The 24131-nt window shown below is 28.3% G+C and overlaps 1 protein-coding gene across 1 annotated transcript; it reads right to left on the reverse strand.

The window, feature by feature from the left end:
* Positions 1-10934: 10934 nt before the first annotated feature.
* LOC135960293 (trypsin-1-like) lies at positions 10935-16614 on the reverse strand. The gene is made up of 2 exons (XM_065511542.1): positions 15634-16614; positions 10935-11420 (listed from the first exon to the last, which is right to left on the reverse strand). The coding sequence occupies exons 1-2, from the start codon at positions 16549-16551 to the stop codon at positions 11097-11099; spliced, it is 1242 nt and encodes a 413-aa protein (XP_065367614.1). The 5' UTR covers positions 16552-16614; the 3' UTR covers positions 10935-11096.
* Positions 16615-24131: the final 7517 nt, after the last annotated feature.

Raw genomic sequence — 24131 nt, forward strand, 5'->3', positions numbered from 1 at the left:
CTGACAATAATTTCAAAAGAAACATTTATGTCTGAAATAAATTTCTAAAGACACATTTCTGTCAGACATATATTTCTATTGAAAAATGTAGTGTCTGACATAAATTTCCATATAAACATTTATGTCTGACATCAATTTCTAAAGAAATATTTATGTCTGCCATAATTTGTTATATACAATTTATGTTTGACAAAAATTTCTCTAGAAACATTTATGTAAGACACAAAGTTCAATAGAAACATTTATGTCTAACATAAATTTCGAAAGAAACATTAATGGCTGACATAAATTTAGAATAAATATTTATGTCTGCCATAAATTTCTATAGACATATTTATGTTTGCCATAAATTTCTACAGAAACATTTATGTCTGCCATAAATTTCTATATAAACACTTATGTCTGACATAAATTTGGATAGAAACATTAATGTAAGACTAAAGTTCCATAGAAAAATTTATTTTTGACTAAAGTTCTATAGAAACATGGCATAAATTTCTAAAGAAACATTTAAGTCTGCTAAAAAATTTCTGACAAAATTTCCATAGAAACATTTATGTCTGACATAAATTTCTATAGAAAGATTAATGTCTGACATAAAGTTCTATAGAAACATTTATGTCTGACATAAATTTCTACAGAAACATTTATGTCTGACATAAATTTCTATAGAAAGATTTATGTCTGACATAAATTTCTATAGAAAGATTTATGTCTGACATAAATTTCCATAGAAAGATTTATGTATGACATAAATTTTAATAGAAAGATTTATGTCTGACATAAATTTCTATAGAAAGATTTATGTCTAACATAAATTTCGAAAGAAACATTTATGTCTGACATACATTTCGAAAGAAACATTTATGTCTGGCATAAATTTCGAAAGAAACATTTATGTCTGGCATAAATTTCGAAAGAAACATTTATGTCTGACATACATTTTTAAAGAAACACATAAAGTTCTATAGAAAAATTTATGTCTGACATAAAGTTCTATAGAAACATTTTTGTCTGACATAATTTTTTATGAAAATATTTATGTCTGGCATAAATTTCTAAAGAAACATTTAAGTCAGCTATAAAATTTCTATAGAAACATTATGTCGGACATAAATTTCTATAGAAAAATTTATTTCTGACAAAATTTCCAGAGAAACATTTATGTCTGCCATAAATTTCTATAGAAAGATTTATGTCTGACATAAATTTCTATAGAAATATTTATGTCTGACATAAATTTCTATAGAAAGATTTATGTCTGACATAAATTTCTATAGAAAGATTTATGTCTGACATAAATTTCTATAGAAAGATTTATGTCTGACATAAATTTCTATAGAAAGATTTATGTCTGACATAAATTTCTATAGAAATATTTATGTCTGACATAAGTTTCCATTGAAAGATTTTTGTCTGACATACATTTCTATTGAGAGATTTAAAAGTTTCCATAGAAAGATTTATGTCTGCCATAAATTTCTATAGAAAGATTTTTGTCTGACATAAATTTCTATTGAGAGATTTATGTCTGACATAAATTTTTATATAAACATTTATGTCTGACATAAATTTCTATAGAAACATTTATGTCTAACCTAAATTTCGAAAGAAACATTTATGTCTGACATAAAGTTTCATAAATACATTTATGTCTGATATAAAGTTTCATAAATACATTTATATCAGACAGAATGTTCTATAGAAACATTTATGTCTGACATAAATTTCTATGGAAACATTTATGTCTGCTATAAATTTCTATAGAAAAATTTATTTCTGACATAAATTTCTATAGAAAGATTTATGTCTGACATAAGTTTCTATAGAAACATTTAGGTTTGGCATAAATTTCGTAAGAAATATTTATGTCAGGATATATTACATAGTACATAGAATAGGACATTTAATAAGTGAAACTCATTTAAAATTTATTCTCTTAAATGTCTGCACACTCTAACATTGATTTAAATCAGCAAAAAAAGCAAAACAGGAATCTCTATGATGTTTATGCTCAAGTTGCAAGTTAATTTATGCAAGATACAAAATTGTTTTACTGTATTTAGTTTTTGCTGTTCACTCTATGTTTGCATTTCTTTGTTAAAGTTTTCGTTTAATAAAGTTTTTTTTTATTCATCTTGTTGCAAATGTAGTGTTTTGCCTGTATTTTTTTTTATTTTTGGCACATTGCCTCGATGTAGACGCAGTCGTTGTCGCCGTCATTGTGTATGCTTGAATGACATACAAAAACCAAGTCAGGCTTTAGCTACAGCAGAAAAAAAAAATACTGCAACAATTCAAAAGCGTAGAAATCATTTAAGTGTTAAGCGCTTGATTAAAATTCTTGTTGCAACAACACTCTGGCGGTGTATGTACGTAACGTGTGTGTGTGTGTGTTGCACGACCCTGTCTGTCTGCGTGTTTGTCATTGTTGCTGTTGTTGTTTGGTTAGTTGGTTGGCAATGTTGCGTGTTGTATTGTTAGTTAAATGTTGTCGACTTTTTTTCCATTTGCTGTCGTCTTTTTTGTTGTGTTGTTGCATGCTGTAGTTGTTTAAATTGAATTGATTTGCATATTTCACGCAGGCGGTAGTTAAAGTTTGTTGTGCGTTTTTTTTTTGATGTTTGGTTGGTTTGTTTGTGATTTTTTTATTCAGCTCAACGATTTACAATTTATTTTACAAAAAGGTTTATTTCGAGTTAATTTATTAAGATGTGTTTAACTTTCGTTGTCATATGTGTATAAATTTAAATTGTTTGTTGCATGTGACTGCGCTTGACAAAACAACAGAGAAACTACAAAGAATTTTTAAAATGTATAATTCCATGATGACATTTAAAGGATGATATTTATGATAAAATGAAGCAAAAGCCAATTTTATTAAAATTGTGGGAAAATCTCAATATTTAAGAAATAATAAATAGAAGTCTTTATACGATTAAAAATTTTCTTTATTTTTGTTACTATTCCTTAGGCTTTCACTTGTGTTTAAAATGAGTGTGTTCTATTTACCCTTTCGGCTTTATATATTTTAAAACTTAACTGCATTTCCCAATTTTTTTAAAAAAAAAGAAATAAAATAAACAAATATTTGTTTCCTTTTCATCTTGAGCATTTGATTGCCTTAAAACTGGAGCAACTACAAAAGGCATTTTTTCCTTAATGTTGTTGTAACGCAATCCATCACATCTAACCAAAAATGAAACAACCTCAAAAGAAACAATATACACAAGACAAGTTCAAAAATATTCAAAGCAACTACACGAATAGAATCCTATCATTCACTCACTAGGGATTCATGTGCGGGTAAAGAATAAGAAAACCGTATTGAGGTTTAGCAAAAAAGAAACAACAAAAATATCTTGTAGCCTGAATATCAATGAAGTTTAAAAACAAACAATCAACATCATCATCATCATACCAACAAGAAAAAACCATTCAATCAACCACAAACAAAAAAATATAAAACGAAACGAAACCTCTATTTCTCAGACAGACGTGTGGAAGGACGGACGGACAGACAGTCAGTTAGTCAAAATCGTACCATCTTTCTCCATGTGTATTTAAACTAAAAAACAGAAGTGTTAAACGAGCGTAAACACCAACAGAAAAAAAATAAAATATTGTATATCTTCAACATCACATTCTAGTACAATATTGAACATGAAAAAAGAAAAACCGAAAAAGATAAAATTAAAATTCTAAAAACGTTTAACCCTCATACGTTACTTGATGGAAAAAAGTGCACAACCACACACACACAAACACTTATATGTAGATAAACATTTACACACACACAAAAGCTAAGTCAAAAAGTGTGAGTATTGCAGTTAAATTTGTTTTAAAATGAAAGTAAAGGGTGCTAAATCAAAAGGTGTAGAATTTGAAATTAAATGGAAAAATTTATAGAAGTTTATGTCAGACATAAATTTAGATATAGAAATTTAAGTCAGACATAAATTGTTTTATAGAAATTTAAGTCAGACATAAATTGTTCAATTGAAATTTATGTCAGACATAAATTGTTCTATAGAAATTTATGTCAGACATAAATTATTCTCTAGAAATTTATGTCTAACATAAATTTTTCTCTAGAAATTTATGTCTAACATAAATTTTTCTATAGAAATTTATGCCTAACATAAATTTTTCTATAGAAATTTATGTCTAACATAAATTGTTCTATAGATATTTATGTCTAACATAAATTGTTCTATAGAAATTTATGTCTAACATAAATTGTTCTATAGAAATTTATGTCTAACATAAATTGTTCTATAGCAATTTATGTCTACCATAAATTGTTCTATAGAAATTTATGTCTAACATAAATTGTTCTATAGAAATTTATGTCAAACATAAATTGTTCTATAGAAATTTATGTCTAACATAAATTTTTCTATAGAATTCTATGTCAGACATAAATTTTTCTACAGAAATTTATGTCAGACATACATTTTTTAAAGAAATTTATATCAGACCTAAACTTTTCTATAGAAATTTAATTTATGTCTGACATAAACTGTTCTATAAAATTCATGTTAGACATAAATTGTTCTATAAAATTTATCACTGACATAAATTTCTGTGTCAGTGATAAAGTTTTCTATAGAAATTGATGTCAGACATAAATTTACAAATAGATTTTTATGTCGGACATAAATTGTGTAATAGAAATTTATGTCGGATATTAAGTTTAATAGAAACTTATGTCAGACATTAATTGTTTAATAGAAACTTATGTCAGATATGCATTTATTAATAGATATTTATGCCAGACATAGATTTTGCTATAGCAATATAAAATTTTCTATAGCAATTTATGTCAGACATAAAATTTTCTATAGCAATTTATGTCAGACATAAAATTTTCTATAGAAAATTATGTCAGACATGAAGTTTTCTTTAGATGTTTATATCAGACTTAAATTTTTCTAAAGAAATTTGTCAAACATATTTTTTTATAAACATTTTTGTCAAACATAAATAGTTTAATAGAAATTTATGTCAGATATAAATAAGTGCAATAGCAATTTATGTCAGATGGAATTATGACAGATATACATTTTCCTATTAAAATTTATATGAGACATACATTTTTATACCCTACACCACCATAGTGGGGAGGGTATTATGCGTTTGTGCAGATGTTTGTAACGCCCAAAAATATTAAAACGAAGTCCGTCCGTCCGTCTGGTCGACTGGCTGGCTGTCCATGTAAACCTTGTGCGCATAGTACAGGTCGCAATTTTGAAGATATTTCGATCAAATTTGGTACATGATATTTTTTCGGTCCATTATTTCACCTAGCCCCAATACAAATGTCCTTCCGAAATTGGACTTTATCGGTCATAAATGTTTAATTTATATATGTATCTCCATAAATTGCGCTCCAAATAAGTTTTATATATACAAAATTCATGTCACCAAATTTTGTTACGATCGGTCCATAATTAGTCATAGCTCCCATATAGACCCGCTTCCGAAAATCACTTTAACGTGCAAATCGCTTAAAAATGTTAGTATACTCACAAAATTCAATATAGTAAACTTTCATAGAGACATAAATCACACGACCTAATTTCATTGTGATCGGTCCATAATTGGTCATAGCCCTCATATAAGGCCCACTTCCGAAAATCACTCAAAAATATAAATTATTGAAATTTTAAAAGAAAAATGTTTTTGCTCTTTTACTTAGTGTAGGGTATTATATGGTCGGGCTTGACCGACCATACTTTCTTACTTGTTCTATTAAAATTTATGCGAGACATACATTTTTCTATTAATGTCAGAAGTTTATGTCAGACATAAATTATTCTATATAAATTTATGTCAGACATAAATTTTTCCATGGAAATATATGTCAGACATTCATTTGCCTATATATATTCATATCAGACATAAATTTTTCTATAGAAATTTATGTCAGACATAAATATTTCTATAGAAATATTTTTGTCTGACATAAATATTTTATACTATTATGTCAGACATAAATATTTCTATAGAAATTTATGTCAGACGTAAATATTTCTATAGAAATTTATGTCAGACATAAATATTTCTATAGAAATTTATGTAAGACATAAATTCTTCTTTATAAATTTATGGCAGACATATATTTTTCTGTTGTAATTTATGTCTGACTAAATTGTTCAATAAATTATTATGTTAAACATAAATTTTTGTCGGGCATATATTTTTCTATAGAAATGTTTATAGGACAAAAATCTTTCTATACAAATTTATATCAGACACAAGTTTTTCTAGACATTTATGTCAGACATAATTTTGTCTATATATATTCGTATCAGACATAAATTTTCTATAGCAATTTAGTCAGACATAAATTTTTCTATAGCAATTTATGTCAGACATTAATATTTCTATACAATTTTATGTCAGACATGAATATTTTTATAGAAATTTATATCAGTCATTTATTTTTTTAGAAATTTATGGCAGACATACATTTTGGTGTCGAAAATTATGTCAGACTAACTTGTTCTATAATTTATTATGTTATACATACATTTTTTGCTATAGAAATTTATATCAGACAAAAGTTTTTCTATAAATGTTTACAACAGACATACATTTTTCTACAGAAATATAAATTTTTTCAAGGCATAAATTTTTCTATAGAATTTTGTCAGACATAATTTTTGCTATAGAGATTTATGTCAGACATAAATTTCTTTTTTTTTAAATTTATGTCCAACATAAATTTTTCTATAGAAATGTATGTCCAACATAAATCTGTCTATAGAAATTTATGTCTGACATAAAGTTTTCTATAGACAAATAAAATTATAGAAATATTTCTGTCTGATATAAATATCTGAATTTTGCATCTACTTTAAGATTCCCCTTTAAATGTTGGCAGATTCCGTGTTTCCCTTCCCTCAAACAAATGAACAATTGTATGAATATTTAGAGATTCTCACATACAAAACTGACTCATTTGAGCCTTCTTCTTTGTTTTTTTTTATTTATTTTGAAATTTACAATTCCAGAACTTTTTGTGTGCTGTGTTCTTGTTGTTCTAACTGTGTATATTTGTTGGAGAGTTGGTTGTGAGTCTTAACTTTTTGAGTTGTTGTCTTTTAATATTCTGGGCCGTTTTATCATACCAACAAATTGAACATTATCATTAACATAACGAGTATTTTTTATTGAGAAATTCAGTTTATTGGATTACAACATGTGACCTCATCATATCGTTTGTATTTATGAATATGTATGTTTTGTTCTGGTGCTTGTAGAATACAAATTCGTACAACTAAATATTGATTATTTGTAGGGAAATTCTATTTAATTGTAATTCTAAGCTTTGGAAGAGATGATGAAGAAGGGTTTGGTTAATATGTATGAATATTCATTACATGATTTTTTATTTGTTAGGATTTTAAATAAGGTATGTGGATGTTGAGACAGAGGGGGAATTTATTAAAATGTGTGTTGAAGAAGGAATTCTCAAATCGAGTTTAGATCATAGGCCACTGAAATGTAAAATATATTTGTCTAGTGCAGGATATTGGCTCTGTAAGCCATTTGTACTTATTCTTTTAAATCATACATTTTTAATTAATTTAAAACTGGCATTAAAATTACACAAATCTTTCTCTAACAATCTCTGAGGCTTCCCATATTGAGAGAAAATAAAATGTAAGTGAAAAAAATAAAATAGTCATGCACCAAAGTAATAAAATTTACCAATAAACCAGCCATAAAATCATTATCGTTTTATGAACAAGGTCCTCTCCCTCTCTCCTGCTTTTCCTACTTAAGCTGGTTGTAAGTAATAATCTTGCAAGAATCCAAAAAAAACAAAATCAAACAACTAAAAAAGAAAATCTATAAAAGTCATAAAAATTCTTTAAGCAACTACTTGTTGTAGTCGGTCGTTTATTGAAGGCATGTTATGTTGGCTGCAAAAAAAATTCAATTAAATATATTTTTTTTCATGATTGAAGAAGGTTAAATGAGTATTGCATTTTTTGTTTTTGGTGTAATAAAAATAAAAATTCCAAAGATTTTGTTTATATTTATGTGTGTGTTTGTAAATACTTTCTCTTACTTGAAGTTTTATTTTTGAACATTTTTCTTTGGAAAAAAGTCCATCCATAGGAGTCGTTTTTTTCCTTGGCAGTTTGGGCAAAAATACTCGTATGATGTTAAATGTCTTGTTTTTTTGTAATGAAAAATATCTTTAAATTAATTTTAACGCATGAATTCTTTTAATTTCCTTCTGTTATTTCACACATACTCACACTTAGTATACATTTCGCAGACTAACTTCAATTCAGACGTTTTATACGACAAACTTTTGGAAGTTACAGCACATGTAAAAAGAAATTTAAAGTTGAAATATTAAGAGGTTCTAGAAAGAAATTTCAGGAAATGCTAAAAAAATTAAAAAAAATCGGGTCTTATTTCGTTCAAAAATTTGTGTCTGACATAAATTTGTCTAGAAAAATTTGTATTTGACATAAATTTGTTTAGAAAAATTTGTGTCTGACATAAATGTTCGCTAAAATTTGGGTCTGACATAAATTTCTTTAGAAAAATTTATGTCTGATATAAATTTCCACAGACAAACTTATGGCTGACATAAATTTCTTTACAAATATTAATGTCCGACATAAATTTCTTTAGAAATATTAATGTCTGACATAAATTTCATTAGAAAAAATTGTGTCTGACATAAATTTCTTTAGAAAAATTTATGGCTGATAAATTTCTTAAGAAAAATTTTTGTCTGATATAAATTTCTTTAGACAAATTTTTGTCTGACATAAATTTCTTTAGAAAAATTTATGGCTGACATAAATTTCATTAGAAAAATTTGTGTCTGACATAAATTTCTTTAGAAAAATTTATGGCTGATAAATTTCTTAAGAAAAATTTTTGTCAGACATAAATTTCTTTAGAAAAATTTATGTCTGGCATAAATTTCGTTTGAAAAATTTATGGCTGACTTAAATTTCATTATAGAAAATTTTGCCTGACATAAATTTCTTCAGAAAAGTTTATGCCTGTAATAGATTTCTATAGACAAAATTATGGCTGACATAAATTTCTATAGACAAAATTATAGCTGACATAATTTTCTATAGACAAATCTATGGTTGACATAAATTTCTTTAAAAAATTTGTAAATAAATTTTCACAAAAATTTGGATCTGACATAAATTTCTTTAAAAAATTTGTGTCTGACATAAATTTCTACAGACAAACTTATGGCTGACATAAATTTCTTTAGAAATATTAATGTCTGACATAAATTTCATTAGAAGAATTTGTGTCTGAAATAAATTTCTTTAGAAAAATGTATGGCTGATAAATTGCTTAAGAAAAATTTTTGTCAGACATAAATTTCTTTAGGCAAATTTATGTCTGGCATAAATTTCTTTTGAAAAATTTATGGCTGACTTAAATTTCATTATAGAAAATTTTGCCTGACTTAAATTTCTTCTGAAAAGTTTATGCCTGTATAGATTTATATAGACAAAATTATGGCTGACATAAATTTCTATATACAAATCTATGGTTGATATAAATTTCTTTAGTAAATTTGTAAATGAATCATCACAAAAATTTGAGTCTGACATAAATTTCCTTAGAAAAATTTGTGTCTGGCATAAATTTCTACAGACAAATTTGTGTCTGACATAAATTTCTTTAGAAATATTAATGTCTGACAAAAATTTCTTTAGAAAAATTTATGGCTGATAAATTTCTTAAGAAAAATTTTTGTCAGACATAAATTTCTTTTGACAAATTTATGGCTGACTTAAATTTCATTATAGATAATTTTGCCTGACATAAATTTCTTCAGAAAAGTTTATGCCTGTAATATATTTCTATAGACAAAATTATGGCTGACATAAATTTCTATAGACAAAATTATGGCTGACATAAATTTCTATAGACAAATCTATGGTTGACATAAATTTCTTTAGAAAACGTATGGCTGACATATATTTCATTAGATAAATTTATGGCTGACATAATTTCTTTTATGGCTGACGTAAATTTCTGATGAAAAATTTATGTTAGACACAAATTTCTATACAAAAATTTATTTTCTAAGCACTTGTTGAGAAAAATTTGTGTCTGACATAAATTTCATTAGAAAAATGTATGTCTGACTTAAATGTTTATGGAAAAGATAGAATCCGACATTAATTTCATTAGAAAAATTTGTGTCTGACATAAATTTCTATAGAACAGTTTATGACTGACATAAATTTCTATAGAACAATTTACAGCTGACATTAATCTATATAGAAAAATTCATATTTTATCTCTTCTACAAAGATTTTCTTCAACATCTTTTGATACATTTGCTGTTCATATTAGATTATAATGATATTTCCCGCCAAGTGTCTGTCTTATAATTTTACATATATTTACACATGCTCTAGCTCTCACATACACTTGCTGTGGCGAAATTCTCTTAATATTAATATGGTAGTTTGTCTGTCTTGTCAGTTAGTCAGTCAGTGCGTCATTATCATTAACATTTGCATGTCACGTTTACATGGGACACATGTGCAAATTTAATTACACTGATATTTTTTTTATATATTTTCACATATTTGAATACATGCCTGCACAATCAAACACACTTATGCATATATTTCTATAACATTGAGTTAAAATGGTCTTTGTTTAAGTCATAAAAATTACTTTGAGGATACAAACGGCATTAAAAAGAAGATTTGATATGGCGACATACATTCAACATTTTCTTTAGAAAAATCATAAGCAATTAATATTTAAATAAAACTATCTAATACAAAGCTCCGCTAAGAAACCGGCTCTACTTTCAAGGCTTACACAACTAGGCCATTTGCAAAAAAAAAAAAAACAGAAATTTTCTCTTTTCCTTTTCTCCACCTGCCATGAAAAACCAGCCATCATAATTTAATGTTTGAAAAAAAAAATAGATGTATAAATACATAATTTATTGCAATTTTCTCCTTAACATAGATTTTAATAAATAAATAAAATAAATAAGTAAATGTAAATGTAAAATAAATAAATAAAATTGTAATTAAAAAAATAATTCATTCGAACTGCTATTACTATTTTTTAATCTTTTTAGTTTCCGATTGACACAGGCAGGCATTTTTCGTTAATGTCTTAATCCAGGTGCCATAACGATTGACACGAGCATAAACACCGGGATAACCAGCCTTGGCACATCCTTCACCCCATGACACCACACCGGCCAATTGATGTTCTCGGGTGCCTGGTGCTACCACATGCAGAGGGCCACCGCTATCGCCCTGGCAACTGTCTTTCTTGCCCTCATCGTAGCCGGCGCACAACATGTTGTCGGTGATGCGTGAGGGTCCATAGCGACTTTTGCGGCATTGGTCTTGTGACATTATGGGAACTTGAACTTCCTGTTAGAGAAAATGAGAAATATGGTAAATAAAAAAGTACATAATAAGTTTATATTTTTCAAATATGTTTATACAAAATCCTACTTTTTCACACATTTTTCTAAAGAAATTTATGTCAGATAAAAATTTGTCTAAAGAAATCTATATCGGACACAACTTTGTCTAAAGAATTTATGTCGGACAGAACTTCTTCTAAAGAAATTTGTGTCTGAATCAAATTTTTCGAAGAAATTTATGTCAGACATAAATTTGTCAGAAATTTATGACAGACACAAATTTTTCTAAAGAAATTTATGTCAGATACACATTTTTCTTAAGAAATTTATCTCAGAAATTTATCTTCAATTTTGTTTAAAGAAATTTATGTCAGTCACACATTTTTCTAAATAAATTTATGTCAGACAAAATTTTTTCTAAAAAAATTATGTCAGACACAAATCAGTCTAAAGAAATTTATGTCAAACACAAATTTTTCTAAAGAAATTTATTTTATACAAAATCCTACTTTTTCACACATTTTTCTAAAGAAATTTATGTCAGATACAAATTTGTCTAAAGAAATTTATGTCGGACACAACTTTGTCTAAAGAAATTTATGTCAAACGCAAATATTTATAAAGAAAGTTATGTCAGACATAAATTTGTCTAAAGCAATATATGTCAGACACAAATTTTTCTTAAGAAAAATTCATGTCAAACACAAATTTTTCTTGACAAATTCATGTCAAACATAAATTTTTATAAAGAAATTTATGTCAGACACAAATTTTTCTAAAGAAATTTATGTCAGACACAAATTTTTCTAAAGAAATTTATGTCAGACACAAATTTTTCTAAAGAAATTCATGTCAAACACAAATTTTTCTTCAGAAATTTATGTCAGGCACAAATTTTTTTAAAAAAATTTATGTCGGACACAAATTTTCCTAAAGAAAATTATATCGGACACAAATTTTCCTAAAGAAAATTATATCGTACGCAAATTTTCCTAAAGAAAATTATATCGGACGCAAATTTTCCTAAAGAAATTTATGTCGGACAAAAATTTTCCTAAAGAAATTTATGTCGGACAAAAATTTTCCTAAAGAAATTTATGTCGGACAAAAATTTTCCTAAAGAAATTTATGTCGGACACAAATTTTCCTAAAGAAATTTATGTCGGACACAAATTTTCCTAAAGAAATTTATGTCGGACACAAATTTTCCTAAAGAAATTTATGCCGGACACAAATTTTCCTAAAGAAATTTATGTCGGACACAAATTTTCCTAAAGAAATTTATGTCGGACACAAATTTTCCTAAAGAAATTTATGTCGGACGCAAATTTTCCTAAAGAAATTTATGTCGGACACAAATTTTCCTAAAGAAATTTATGTCGGACACAAATTTTCCTAAAGAAATTTATGTCGGACACAAATTTTCCTAAAGAAATTTATGTCGGACACAAATTTTCCTAAAGAAATTTATGTCGGACACAAATTTTCCTAAAGAAATTTATGCCGGACACAAATTTTCCTAAAGAAATTTATGTCGGACACAAATTTTCCTAAAGAAATTTATGTCGGACACAAATTTTCCTAAAGAAATTTATGTCGGACACAAATTTTCCTAAAGAAATTTATGTCGGACACAAATTTTCCTAAAGAAATTTATGTCAGCCTATATTTGGTAACATGTTTAATTCTGTTTAGAGAAAGCTATAAAAAAATATCTGCGAAGATAAAGCTTTTCATGGATGTTGTCTTGATATTGTAGGAGCTTTTAAGAACTAAAAGTCCAATACAAATGAAATAAATTTATGATATCAGACAGCTGCCAAATTGTGAACACATGGACTAGAATAGTGTCTGTAGTTGAAACAAAAAGTCGGCCTTTCGACTTTTCGATTTTTAAAAAGTCGAACATTCGATTTTTTTAAATTTTTGAGTAGTCGACTATTGTTATTTATGAAAAGTCGATTTTTTGCGACTATTTATGATATTTTAATGTAAAGAATAAAATGATGCTATGCAAAAGTTAAAAAACAAAAATGTCGACTCTTCGACTTTTTTGGGATAACATAATCGATTGTTCGACTTTTTACAGAAACAGATCTATTGCTCAAAAATTAAATTATAGAACCTTAGAATAGAAGTTAAGTGGAAGTGGAGTATTAATCAATGCTATTGCAACTCTTCACGTACACCTCCTTATAGAACTCAATAGGTTTTGTATTGGAGCAGTGGCATGCATGGATGATGTTGTGTAGAAAGATGCAAATTTCGGAATAATCTATCTGAAGCGATATGATATGCATAAGAAATGTCTACCACACAGAGAAAACACAATAAAGGTATCCTACTCTTGATGCAGAGAGGTTAGAATCAATGAAAAAGTAGTGTAACTGGAAGGTAGAGGAGCATACCTTCCAATTTCTCAGACAATGACCCCCCATATAGGCTCTTCGATTAGTTGTTTTGTTTGTCATTGCTTCCAGATTATAAAGTAATTGAATATTTAATGGATCTAATGAAAATTGTGGTATTTCCAATGATGGAAAAATGTTAAGAGATGGTTCAAATATGACCATATAGCAGGAAATTTATATTCCATTTGAATATAATCCTATGCATACAAAGGTGGAACTTTTTTTATACCCTTCACCATGAGTGGCAAGGGTATATATAAGTACATTTTTCATTTGCGACCCCACAAAGTATATATATTCTGAATCGTTATAGAAAGCGGAGTCGATATAGCCATGTCCGTCTGTCCGCCTGTGTGTTGAAATCAACTTTCTGAAGCCCCCAAATAACTTACATATACGAATGATACATCAATATCTCCGAAATTCTTCCGGCTCGATTGCTATTTAAAATCGAGAAAATCGGTCCACAAATGGCTGAGATATAAGGAAAAAACCAGGACAACCTCGATTTTTGACCCATATCTGGATTACTAAATCATTATTATAGACAATATGGATATCTAATGATAGATATTTGAAAGACCTGTGCAACGACGTATATAATACCATAGTAAGTTGGACCTACAATGGGTCAAAATCGGAAAAAATATTTTTTAACCCGAATTTTTTTTTTCACAAAATATTAAAAAAAAAAAAATTAAAAACTAAAAATATTTAAAATTTTTATTTTAAAGTATAATTTGGTGAAGGGTATATAAGATTCGGCACATCCGAATATAGCTCTCTTACTTGTTTTTATTTTCAGGATGAAAAAAATTGAGAAAAGTTTGAGCTCGATCGGTTAAGAGGAAAAAATGTTATTTTATTCAGTTCTTGTAAAAATTTTGCCATTAAATAATTACTTTTGCAATTTAATATAAAATAATAAAATTGAGTACGTAATTGTCGTTGTAATGATATACATATAAAAGACAAAAATTGGTTAAAAAATTTGAATGTGTCTCAGGCCACTAGAACAAGAAATTTAGGAACAAAATTAACATATTTTGAGAAATATTAAAATAAAATCAAATTTTTACTTAAAATATATCCATATTAACTTGTATATGAGTTTTTATCTTACTAGGATACCATTAACCTATTCTTAGGTATGAAAAAAAAAATTTAATTTTTTTAACGGCAGTTTCAAAACTCCATTCTCAAATTTTCAAAAATTTTGTTTAACAAATTTCAGAATTTTTTGATCATCACATTGGGATTTATTGACAATATAATACGAAATTAAAATATGAAAAAAGTATGACAATACCTCCTATACTTTATCCGTACTTAAGATTTTAATTTTGCGATTTTCAAGAATTTTTTCCCAAATTTTGTCGAATGAGCCCAATTTCCTTACTGTTATAAATTTTAAGTAAAACCAATTGAGAATATTATAGTCCAGACAATGTTAAATGTAATATGAAAGTTTTACTAAAATCGGAAAACGTTAACCTTTAAACAGTGGAGGTCAAAGGTCAAAATTTTCAATATTTGGAATTTCTAATAGAAAGATAACTTGAGGTAAAAACTTTTGCATCAAAATATATGAAAAACTTAGCTCGGACGTATCACTATATATTTGTTTCCTATAACATTTAAAAGCATAAATAAACCAAGCTGAAATTTACCACTGATATCTTCTAGTAATAGAAATTATTAAATTAACCACAGCCGAATATATTTTTTATGGAAATCTTTAACTATTAATTTATGTATGAATATTGATTTCAAAATATTTTCTGAAAACTATCGCAAACCTCTCACCTGCAATGTATCCGATGTGGGTCCACCCACCTTCAAAGCACCCCAACCCGTTACCGTGCCCGTCTCACCCTTAAACGATTTACCCGGTGTGGGCATGCACACGGGATGCATCAATTCCGTCATCTCTACCGGCTCATCCAGCTTAATAATGGCTATGTCATTGTCATAAGTCCGAGCATTATATTTGGGATGTGTTATAATTTCAGCCACCTTACGATCGATCTTCAAGAAATGTGACATTTTACGATCGTGCTCCAACAGGCGGACACTAATACGTTCTCTGCGAAAACCATAAACACAATGAGAGGCTGTAATGAGGAATTGATCATTGATGAGAGTGGCAGCACAGTAAAAACGTCCTCCATACAGCAACATAGACATCCAGGGATATTGATGGGTTTCGGTTTCCTGACCACCCACAATACGTTTTTGGGTATTGGCAATGCCACAGGTGCAGTCACTGCAATTGCGTGGTGGTGTTAGATCGGGTGGTGTTAAGGGAGTGGTAGAAGGCATAATTGGTGTGGGTGAGGGTGTGGGAGAAGGTTTTGGTGTAGTAGTAGTTGTAGTGGTGCTAGTTGTTGTTGATCCAGCTGTGGGTTGTGGTGGTGGCGGTGTAGCAGTAGCTGTTACATCTGGCTGGGTGGTAGTCTTTTCGGGATTTGCTGTGGTTGAGGGTTGTGCTGGTGTTGCTGGCGTTGTGGTGCTGCTGCCCGTAAAGGTGGCTGTTAAGTTAGAAAGATTAGGTCTTTGTGGCAGCAGCGACAAAACCCATTGTACAAAAGTATTTTGTGATTGTCTCAAGGTTTGTTCTTGTTCCTCATTGATGGGTGTAGTTTTATGCCTTATGGCTTGTGCTGAAGACAAAAACACCAGCACCGTCAAAAACAGTGCTAGATATTTGGTATTTATTATCATTTTATTAATTCGTTTTAAGATTATTTTTTTTAACGTTTTAACAAAAACCGTTTATTAGCGTCCGCGTTTAAAAACCGACTGTTACTGCTGGCCTGGGCTTTAGTAGCAGGGAGCTACAAACAATTTCTTATTCATGGCTTCTTTCACTTTAATTAAAATGTAAAATAACAAGACTCTCTTTCTCTTTTTACAAGCTACACCATTTGCCAATGACACCACAGAAACTAGTTTTTTAAGTCTAACACTTCAATGTCTTTAAAAGTACTTCACAACATTCTGAATCTTGAAATTAAACGATTTTTCGAATTAACAGTACCTTGAAATCTTCTGTAAAATCAGCTTTTGAACATCAATTAAATCGTTCCTTATATGAAAGACTAGAAAACCCGGTTGGCTTCACTGCACTAACCATAGAAAAACTATGACTGGATTTAAAAAAAATCAAACCACTACACAATTTTCATGTATTGTGGTTCCAGTAGTACAAAAATGGCCCAAATTTTAAAACCTATGGAGAGGTTTTAAAAAAAAATAAAAAATTAAGTAAAATTGTGAATTTTTTTAGACGTTTCTCCAAATAATTAATGATAACTCAGAAACGGTTAGCCCGATATTATTAAAGTAAACATAGAAATATTTGAATTTACATAACCTTTATTCTTTTTATATATTGCGTTTCAAGCGGTTCAGTAGTTTCGGAGTTATAATAACAAATTTAAGCAAAAAATATATTTTTTAATGAAAATAGCAATTTTTTTGTTTTAAAAAAATCATGAAAAATCGAAGACGACTGAAATTGTTCAGATTTATTACTCTAGCGCAAAGCCACATGTGATAGAAATTAAATGAGATATCGACTATAAAAATCTATGGATTATTTTCGAATTTATTCACAATTAACTGAATTCGCTCATTTTCAAAAAATTTTAGTTTTTTGTTTGATATACATAAAATTGAGTAGTTAATGTTCTTCTTTCGATTGATTGAATTTTGAAATCATTTTTCTCATGCAATGTACAAATTTTCGCGCATATATTGCGTTTTAATCGGCTCAGTAGTTTCGGAATTATAATAACAAATTTAAGCAAAAAATATATTTTTTTGGTGAAAAAAAAAATATTTTTAAAAAAATTAAGAAAAATTGAAACCGCCAGAAATTGTTAAGGTTTATTACTTTATCGCAAAGCTACATGTGATATGAATAAAATGAGATATCGAGTATAAAAATCTATGGATTATTTTCGAATTTATGCACAATTAAGTGAATTCGCTCATTTTCACAAAATTTTTGTTTTTGTTAAAATTTTGTAGTTAATGTTCTTCTTTCGATTGATTGAATTTTGAAAACATTTTTCCCATGCTATGAACAAACTTTCACATATATATTGCGTTACAATCGGTTCAGTATTTTCTGAGTTATAATAACAAATTTAAGCAAAAAATATATTTTTTATGTGAAAATAGCATTTTTATTTTGTTTTAAAAAATCATGAAAAATCGTAAACTACAGAAATTCTTCAGATTTTTAGCATTGTTGCAAAACCACATGTATTAGGGACAAAATGAGATATCGATTATAAAAATCTATGGATTATTTTCTAATCTATTCACAATTAAGTGAATTCTCTCATTTTCACAAAATTTTAGTTTTTTGTTTCATACACATAAAATTTAGTAGTTAATGTTCTTCTTTCCCTTCTGATCCTTCCCATTTTTGGTTAAACTTCATACCGAGATATGAACTTGATTCAAATTAAATTTGAAGAATTTCACAGTACTCCAGATATTCAAAAATAATTATATACTTACACGCCAACTAATCCAATTCTGCCCATTTTCAGCAAAACTATGCGTACTAATTACCCTCATTATTATGTATAGTTTTGCTGAAAATGCTGAAATTCGAGCGAAATTTAAAGACTTCCACATTAATAGTTCTCAATATATTTGAAAATAACTATTACTTGGTATGGTGGTGCCACGCCCATTTATCTAATTCCGCCCATTTTCAGCCAAAGTAAATTCCGCGATGTTTTGCATCTTTCACTGATATATTTCGCCAGATATTCCATAATAACTATTTACTTTGTATGGGAAGTGCCACGCTCACGGAAAATATCAAAATAAAAGGTTTTGATATTGTTCCTTCCAGATATAGAGGAACATTTAGTAAAAACGTCAATAAATACCATTTTTTTAAACTAAATTTTTAAAAATTTTAAAATGAAGTTTTGGAAATACCGTTAAAAAAAAATATTTTTTTTTTTTATTTAAAATCCTACGATATTTTAAATAAAATTAAGCTTTAATTTTAATATTTCTCAAAATATGTTAATTTTGTTCCTACATTTCTTGTTTTAGTGGCCTGAGTAGGGTTTTTATCCCGGGAACTCCCGGTATAAAATACCCGATTCCCGGGATTGTTAGTCGGGAATCCCGGGAATTTAAAACTAATTTTTTCACCAAATAACCATGAAATGTTTTTTTTACAGTTTTTTGTTCATATCTCGGCAATAAAGACCGCTTATTATTATGTATTATTTGTATGTGATTTTTCGTAGAGTTGGGCATAATCGTTCTTTTTACTGATTGGTCGTTTTTGTTCAGAACAAATAAATAAACAAGTTCGTTATTGTTGTTCAGTTGTTCACTTGTCTTCTGTGGTGTTTGACTGAACTAAGTGAATGAACAATTGCTCGCTTAATGTTTTTGCAGTGAACAAAACGAACAGGTCAGTTGCTTTTGAAAATAGAATTTGGCATATTATAACATGATTTTAATAATAAAGAAAAGAAGAAGGAATTATATAAAATTCAAACAACATAAATCCCATTGAAAGACGTTTTAAATATAAGCTACAGTAATGTCAGAAGACCAAAAAGAATAAAGTGAATAAAAAGAACAAAATGATTGAACAACTTCTCATTGTTCATTTGACTGTATCTATTGTTCAATTGAACTTGTTTGTTCATGAACAACCCAATTGAAGAGATCGGGAAATTAAAAATCCTAGGCCTGAGACACGTTAATGGCCTGGGGAATTTAGTATAATTTTAAAATTTTTTAACCAATTTTTGTCTTTTATATCTCATTAGAACGACAATTACATACACATTTCGATTCATTTAAATTAAATTGCAAACGTAATTAAATGGAAGAGATATAAGGAAAAAACCAGGACAACCTCGACTTTTACCTATTTTTGAGCTATATCTGGATTACTAGTCATTAATATAGACAATATGGATATCCAATAATAGATATTTCAAAGAACTTTGCAACGGCGTATATAAGGACAAAGTAAGTAAGACCTACAATAGGTCAAAATCGGGAACCGAAATACTCCGAATTTTTTTGTTGTTAAATTTAAAAAAAAAAACATATTAATTTTTTTTAAAATTAAAAGAAATTAAAAAAAAAATTGGCTAGAAAATTCTTTTCGCTAATAAATTAAAAAATAAATTTTATTTAAAAAAATTTTGAGAAACAAATTTTTTTTAAATTTTGTTTAACTAAGAATTTTTAAAATTTTTATTTTAATGTATAATTTGGTGAAGCGTATATAAGATTCGGCACAGCCCAATATACCTCTTTGCTTGTTTATAATAAAAATCGATTTTTGGTATAAAATATGAAGAGATCATTTCATTTTCTAAATTTTTGAGTGTTTTATACTAAAATAGATGTTTGGTATAAAGTATGAGTGATCAGAAATCGATTTGTATTGGACTGTTAGTTTATTTTTGTATGACTGCAGAAACCTTAACGTTTAAAATTGTTTAAAAATTAGCTTGATAATTTCGTATAAGAAGTTTTTTTTCCAGTTTTTACCCCTTTTCTGGTACTTTTTTGTCCCCATTGAAATTATACGATTTCTATTTATATAAATTTCAGTATCGTAGTGTTAAGTCATAATAAAATATCAATATGTTTATGCCAATTTATAGAAAAACATTATTTTAGGAAGAAAAAAAGTACGAAAAATAAATAAAATTTTTCGAATTTTCAAAAAGTATTTGTTATTTTTTATTAAGTTAAGACTACGATTTGAAATTTATTTCTATGTTTACTGGTTTACAAGATACATGGGGTGGCAAAAAAGTACCAAACTACAGTTTTTACCAAAAAATGGTTGAACTTAAAAAAAATGTTTTTATTAATTTTTCGAATTTCCAAAAAGTGCCAAACTTATATTAGTTATTTTTTTTAATAAGTAAAGAATACTTTTCAAAATTTATGTCTATGCTTATTGGCTTAAAAGATAAAATGGTTGGGAAAAAAGTACCAAAAATAAAGTTCTTACCACTATTCTTACCGAAAAAAAGTACCAAACATCTGCCAGCTATTTTTTTAATTTTTGGTATCTGTACTAGTTTAGAAGATATAAGGTTATGTTAGTTGTATTTTTATTGCTTTAAAAGGTAAATGGGTTGGCAAAAAAGTACCAAAATACAGTTTTTCCACACTTTTCCCCAAAAAGTGTTGATTTTCAAAAAAGTACCAAATACCTGTCCGCTAATTTTTTAAGTAGATAAAGACGTATTTTAAATACTTTTGGTATGTGTATTAGTTTAGCAGATATAAAGTTACCGAATCTTCCCGTTTTTACCCTCTAAACCTGTGAATTTCTAAAAATCCCTTCTTAGTGGATTCTACCTTGGGAGTAGGGAGAGTCCAAATTCCATATCTCTACCATTTAGGCTGGACGACTACATTCAAAAGTGCTGTACAAAAATAACATTTAAATTGACTACACTCTAGATTACTTAGAGACACTAAAGTGACAATTGACTTTACGCTAGGTTACATGGGATGTCAGTATAATTAATCGAAAAGAAAATAATTTATATGAGAATTATATCAATACAGTTTGTACGAATTACTCATTAACTTTTTAAAGTGACTACATTCTAGATTACTTAGAGACACTTAAGTGACAATTTTATCCACATTAGATTATCTGGGATGTATAAAGTAACCAACTGACTTATCTATGCTTCAAATGAATAAAAATATATAAATTGGATTAGTAACAATTACTGTTTATAAGGGATACACAGACTACTTGTTGAATCAGTCTGTCACTCAGTAACGTTACTCTTTTATATGTATAGATACATAGATTAGTTGTTAAGTCCCATCACTTCATTTTTGGAAACAGTGTAACTTGTCACTTGCTGCTTTTACAACTTGTTGTGTCTGTCTCCGAGCTTGTTTTTGGATTTCTTTATGTTAAACCAGCTTAAACTTAGTTGTCGCGTGGGTGTCTATTGGCCAGTTTTTATACACAATTTTAATCAATTATTGTTTTTTTTTTTGTTGTTTGCCTTTTTGCAGTTGCCTCTTAAGTGGCGAAAGTTTTATTTTATACAACTAATAAATTATTATTTTAAACATATAAACAAGTATTTTCGCCATCACAAACACTCACAATATTTATTATTGGTCATCTTTACGTGAAGTGTGTCGTTAATAAGTTGGCATCTACTATATATAAAACGTTTGAATGAATCAAGACTGAATGCTCGATTTGCAATTACTTCGATCGCTCGATATGCTTACACCACAATACAATGCAAACAATACCAAGACGGACACAGTACGACAAAGTAAAACACACATGGCTTGACAGCGAGTAGCAAACATACTACACCCAGCAGTTGTAATAGATTGTCCCGAACTGGTGATTTTTCTTATCATTTAGGGTGACAATTAGTTACATAACTGTCTTAAGGTGGGGTTTAATTGACCCTTTTGGATTACAATGAGACTATCTGATAGCTGGTCCAAAATAGTCAACTCATTGGATTCAGATACCCGACACATAAAGTCATTTACTTTACTAGCTACCTTACTGGTTGCTTAGAGACACTAAAGTGACAATTGATTTCACGGTAATTTAGATTTGATGTAAGTATTCTTAAGCAAGTAGAAAATAAACTGAAGAAGAGTTCTTTCAACACAATGTATAGGAAACAGGTTTGTATGAATTACTCAAAAAATAATCAGTTTAAGGTGACTACACTCTAGATTACATAGAGACACTAAAGTGACAATTGACTTCCCACTAGATTACCTGGGATGTATAAAGTCAGCAATTCATTTATCCCATGTCTCCAAACGACAAATGACCCAAATTATTTCAATTGGAGTCAGCCTAATGAACAGACATTATTGACAATTACTGTCTATAGGGGCTACATTGACTACTTGCTTAACTACTGGGCATATTTACTACACTTTCTGTGGTACACTTGTTTGTTCATATTTACTACATAGTATTTCTGTATATTTGTACTTGTATTTATACAATTGTTTAGGATTTCATAAATTCAATATTAAATAATCGCATTGTCTAGTACTCATAGTAAGTATTTGTTTTTGTTTGCTTTGATTTTTTAATTTATTTTTTTTTAATAGTTGTTGCTTTTACTAAGAATCCATATTTGGTTTTAGTCTATTACAACAACCAGCTGATTATAGTTTTATTTGTTTTTTGCTTTTTTTGTTGGTGTTATGAATTTTAATTGATTTATGGCAATGTTTTGTTTTTATTTCTCTGTGATTAAGTTTTTTTTTTTATTACTTTTTTTCAATTTATTGAGGTGGGTCTTTAACTATGAACAAAAAAAATTTCTCATTTTGAAAAAAAAAATATATAAAATAAACTGCCAAATGTGGGTCATTAACTTTTGGTCATTTTAAGAGTTTTTCAAAAGCTCTTTAAAGTGTATTGAATTTAAGAGTAATTTTGTAGCAGGTGGATGGATGATGATTTGAAATCTTAGAGCCTGCAGACAGTATTAAATCATAAAGGTGTTTTATTTTCTACTTAATAAAAAATGGTTCTAAAGAAGATTGAAAAAAGTTTAGTTTTAAAACCGGCCTAAAATGCAATACAACTCTTATGTATAGACTGGTAATTTGAAGTCTAGTAGGAGTCAAAGCCTGTGCGCTGGTCCAAACAATATAAAATGCCTAACGGACAAGTCAAGGGTTTACACCGAACCAATGAAACTAGAGTTATCGATTTTCAGATGACATCGTCTATCAGTCCAAGAAAAATTCATACACGAAATGAAACTTTATGCCAACGAAACAATTATCGTTATAAAAAACTTTCTATACAGATTGATGCCAAGTATTGGCGGACCACGACAGAGTGGTATTTCAAGAGTCACATAGTAGGTAGTCCTATAAGAAGGAGTCGATTATTTCTGTATCCAGGAAAAGCGTATAAGGGGCTGTAGCAGATATAGGAAGAATATGAAGATTAGGAATATAAGATGGCGGTCAATAAATTTATGTCCTTTTTTAAATGTTCCACCTCTTAACTGAAAGCTCAACATTTCTTCTGTTAACAAGCATCTGTCAGTTGACTCCTGCAAACCTTGATAAATATAATGGGAACTCTGCACCGTCAATTCCATTTGTAAAAAAGTGGATTACTGAATCTAGTTGTGGCCGTACAAGCACAGAAAATGCCAATTGAGGTCTCTACATCCGAAATAATTGAAAAAAAACATTATATGGTATTGGCCAAACGGAGATTGAATGTGCGAGAGATTGTGGAAGCCATA

Source organism: Calliphora vicina, chromosome 5 (genome assembly GCF_958450345.1).
Source record: "Calliphora vicina chromosome 5, idCalVici1.1, whole genome shotgun sequence".
Lineage (NCBI taxonomy): Eukaryota > Metazoa > Arthropoda > Insecta > Diptera > Calliphoridae > Calliphora > Calliphora vicina.

Excerpts from the sequence above, each read along its gene's own strand:
- LOC135960293 (XM_065511542.1), bottom strand. The coding sequence starts at position 16,551 with ATGATAATAAATACCAAATATCTAGCACTGTTTTTGACGGTGCTGGTG. Across the intron at positions 11,421-15,633 it reads CCACATCGGATACATTGCAG|GAAGTTCAAGTTCCCATAAT; the intron begins GTGAGAGGTTTG and ends TTTCTCTAACAG.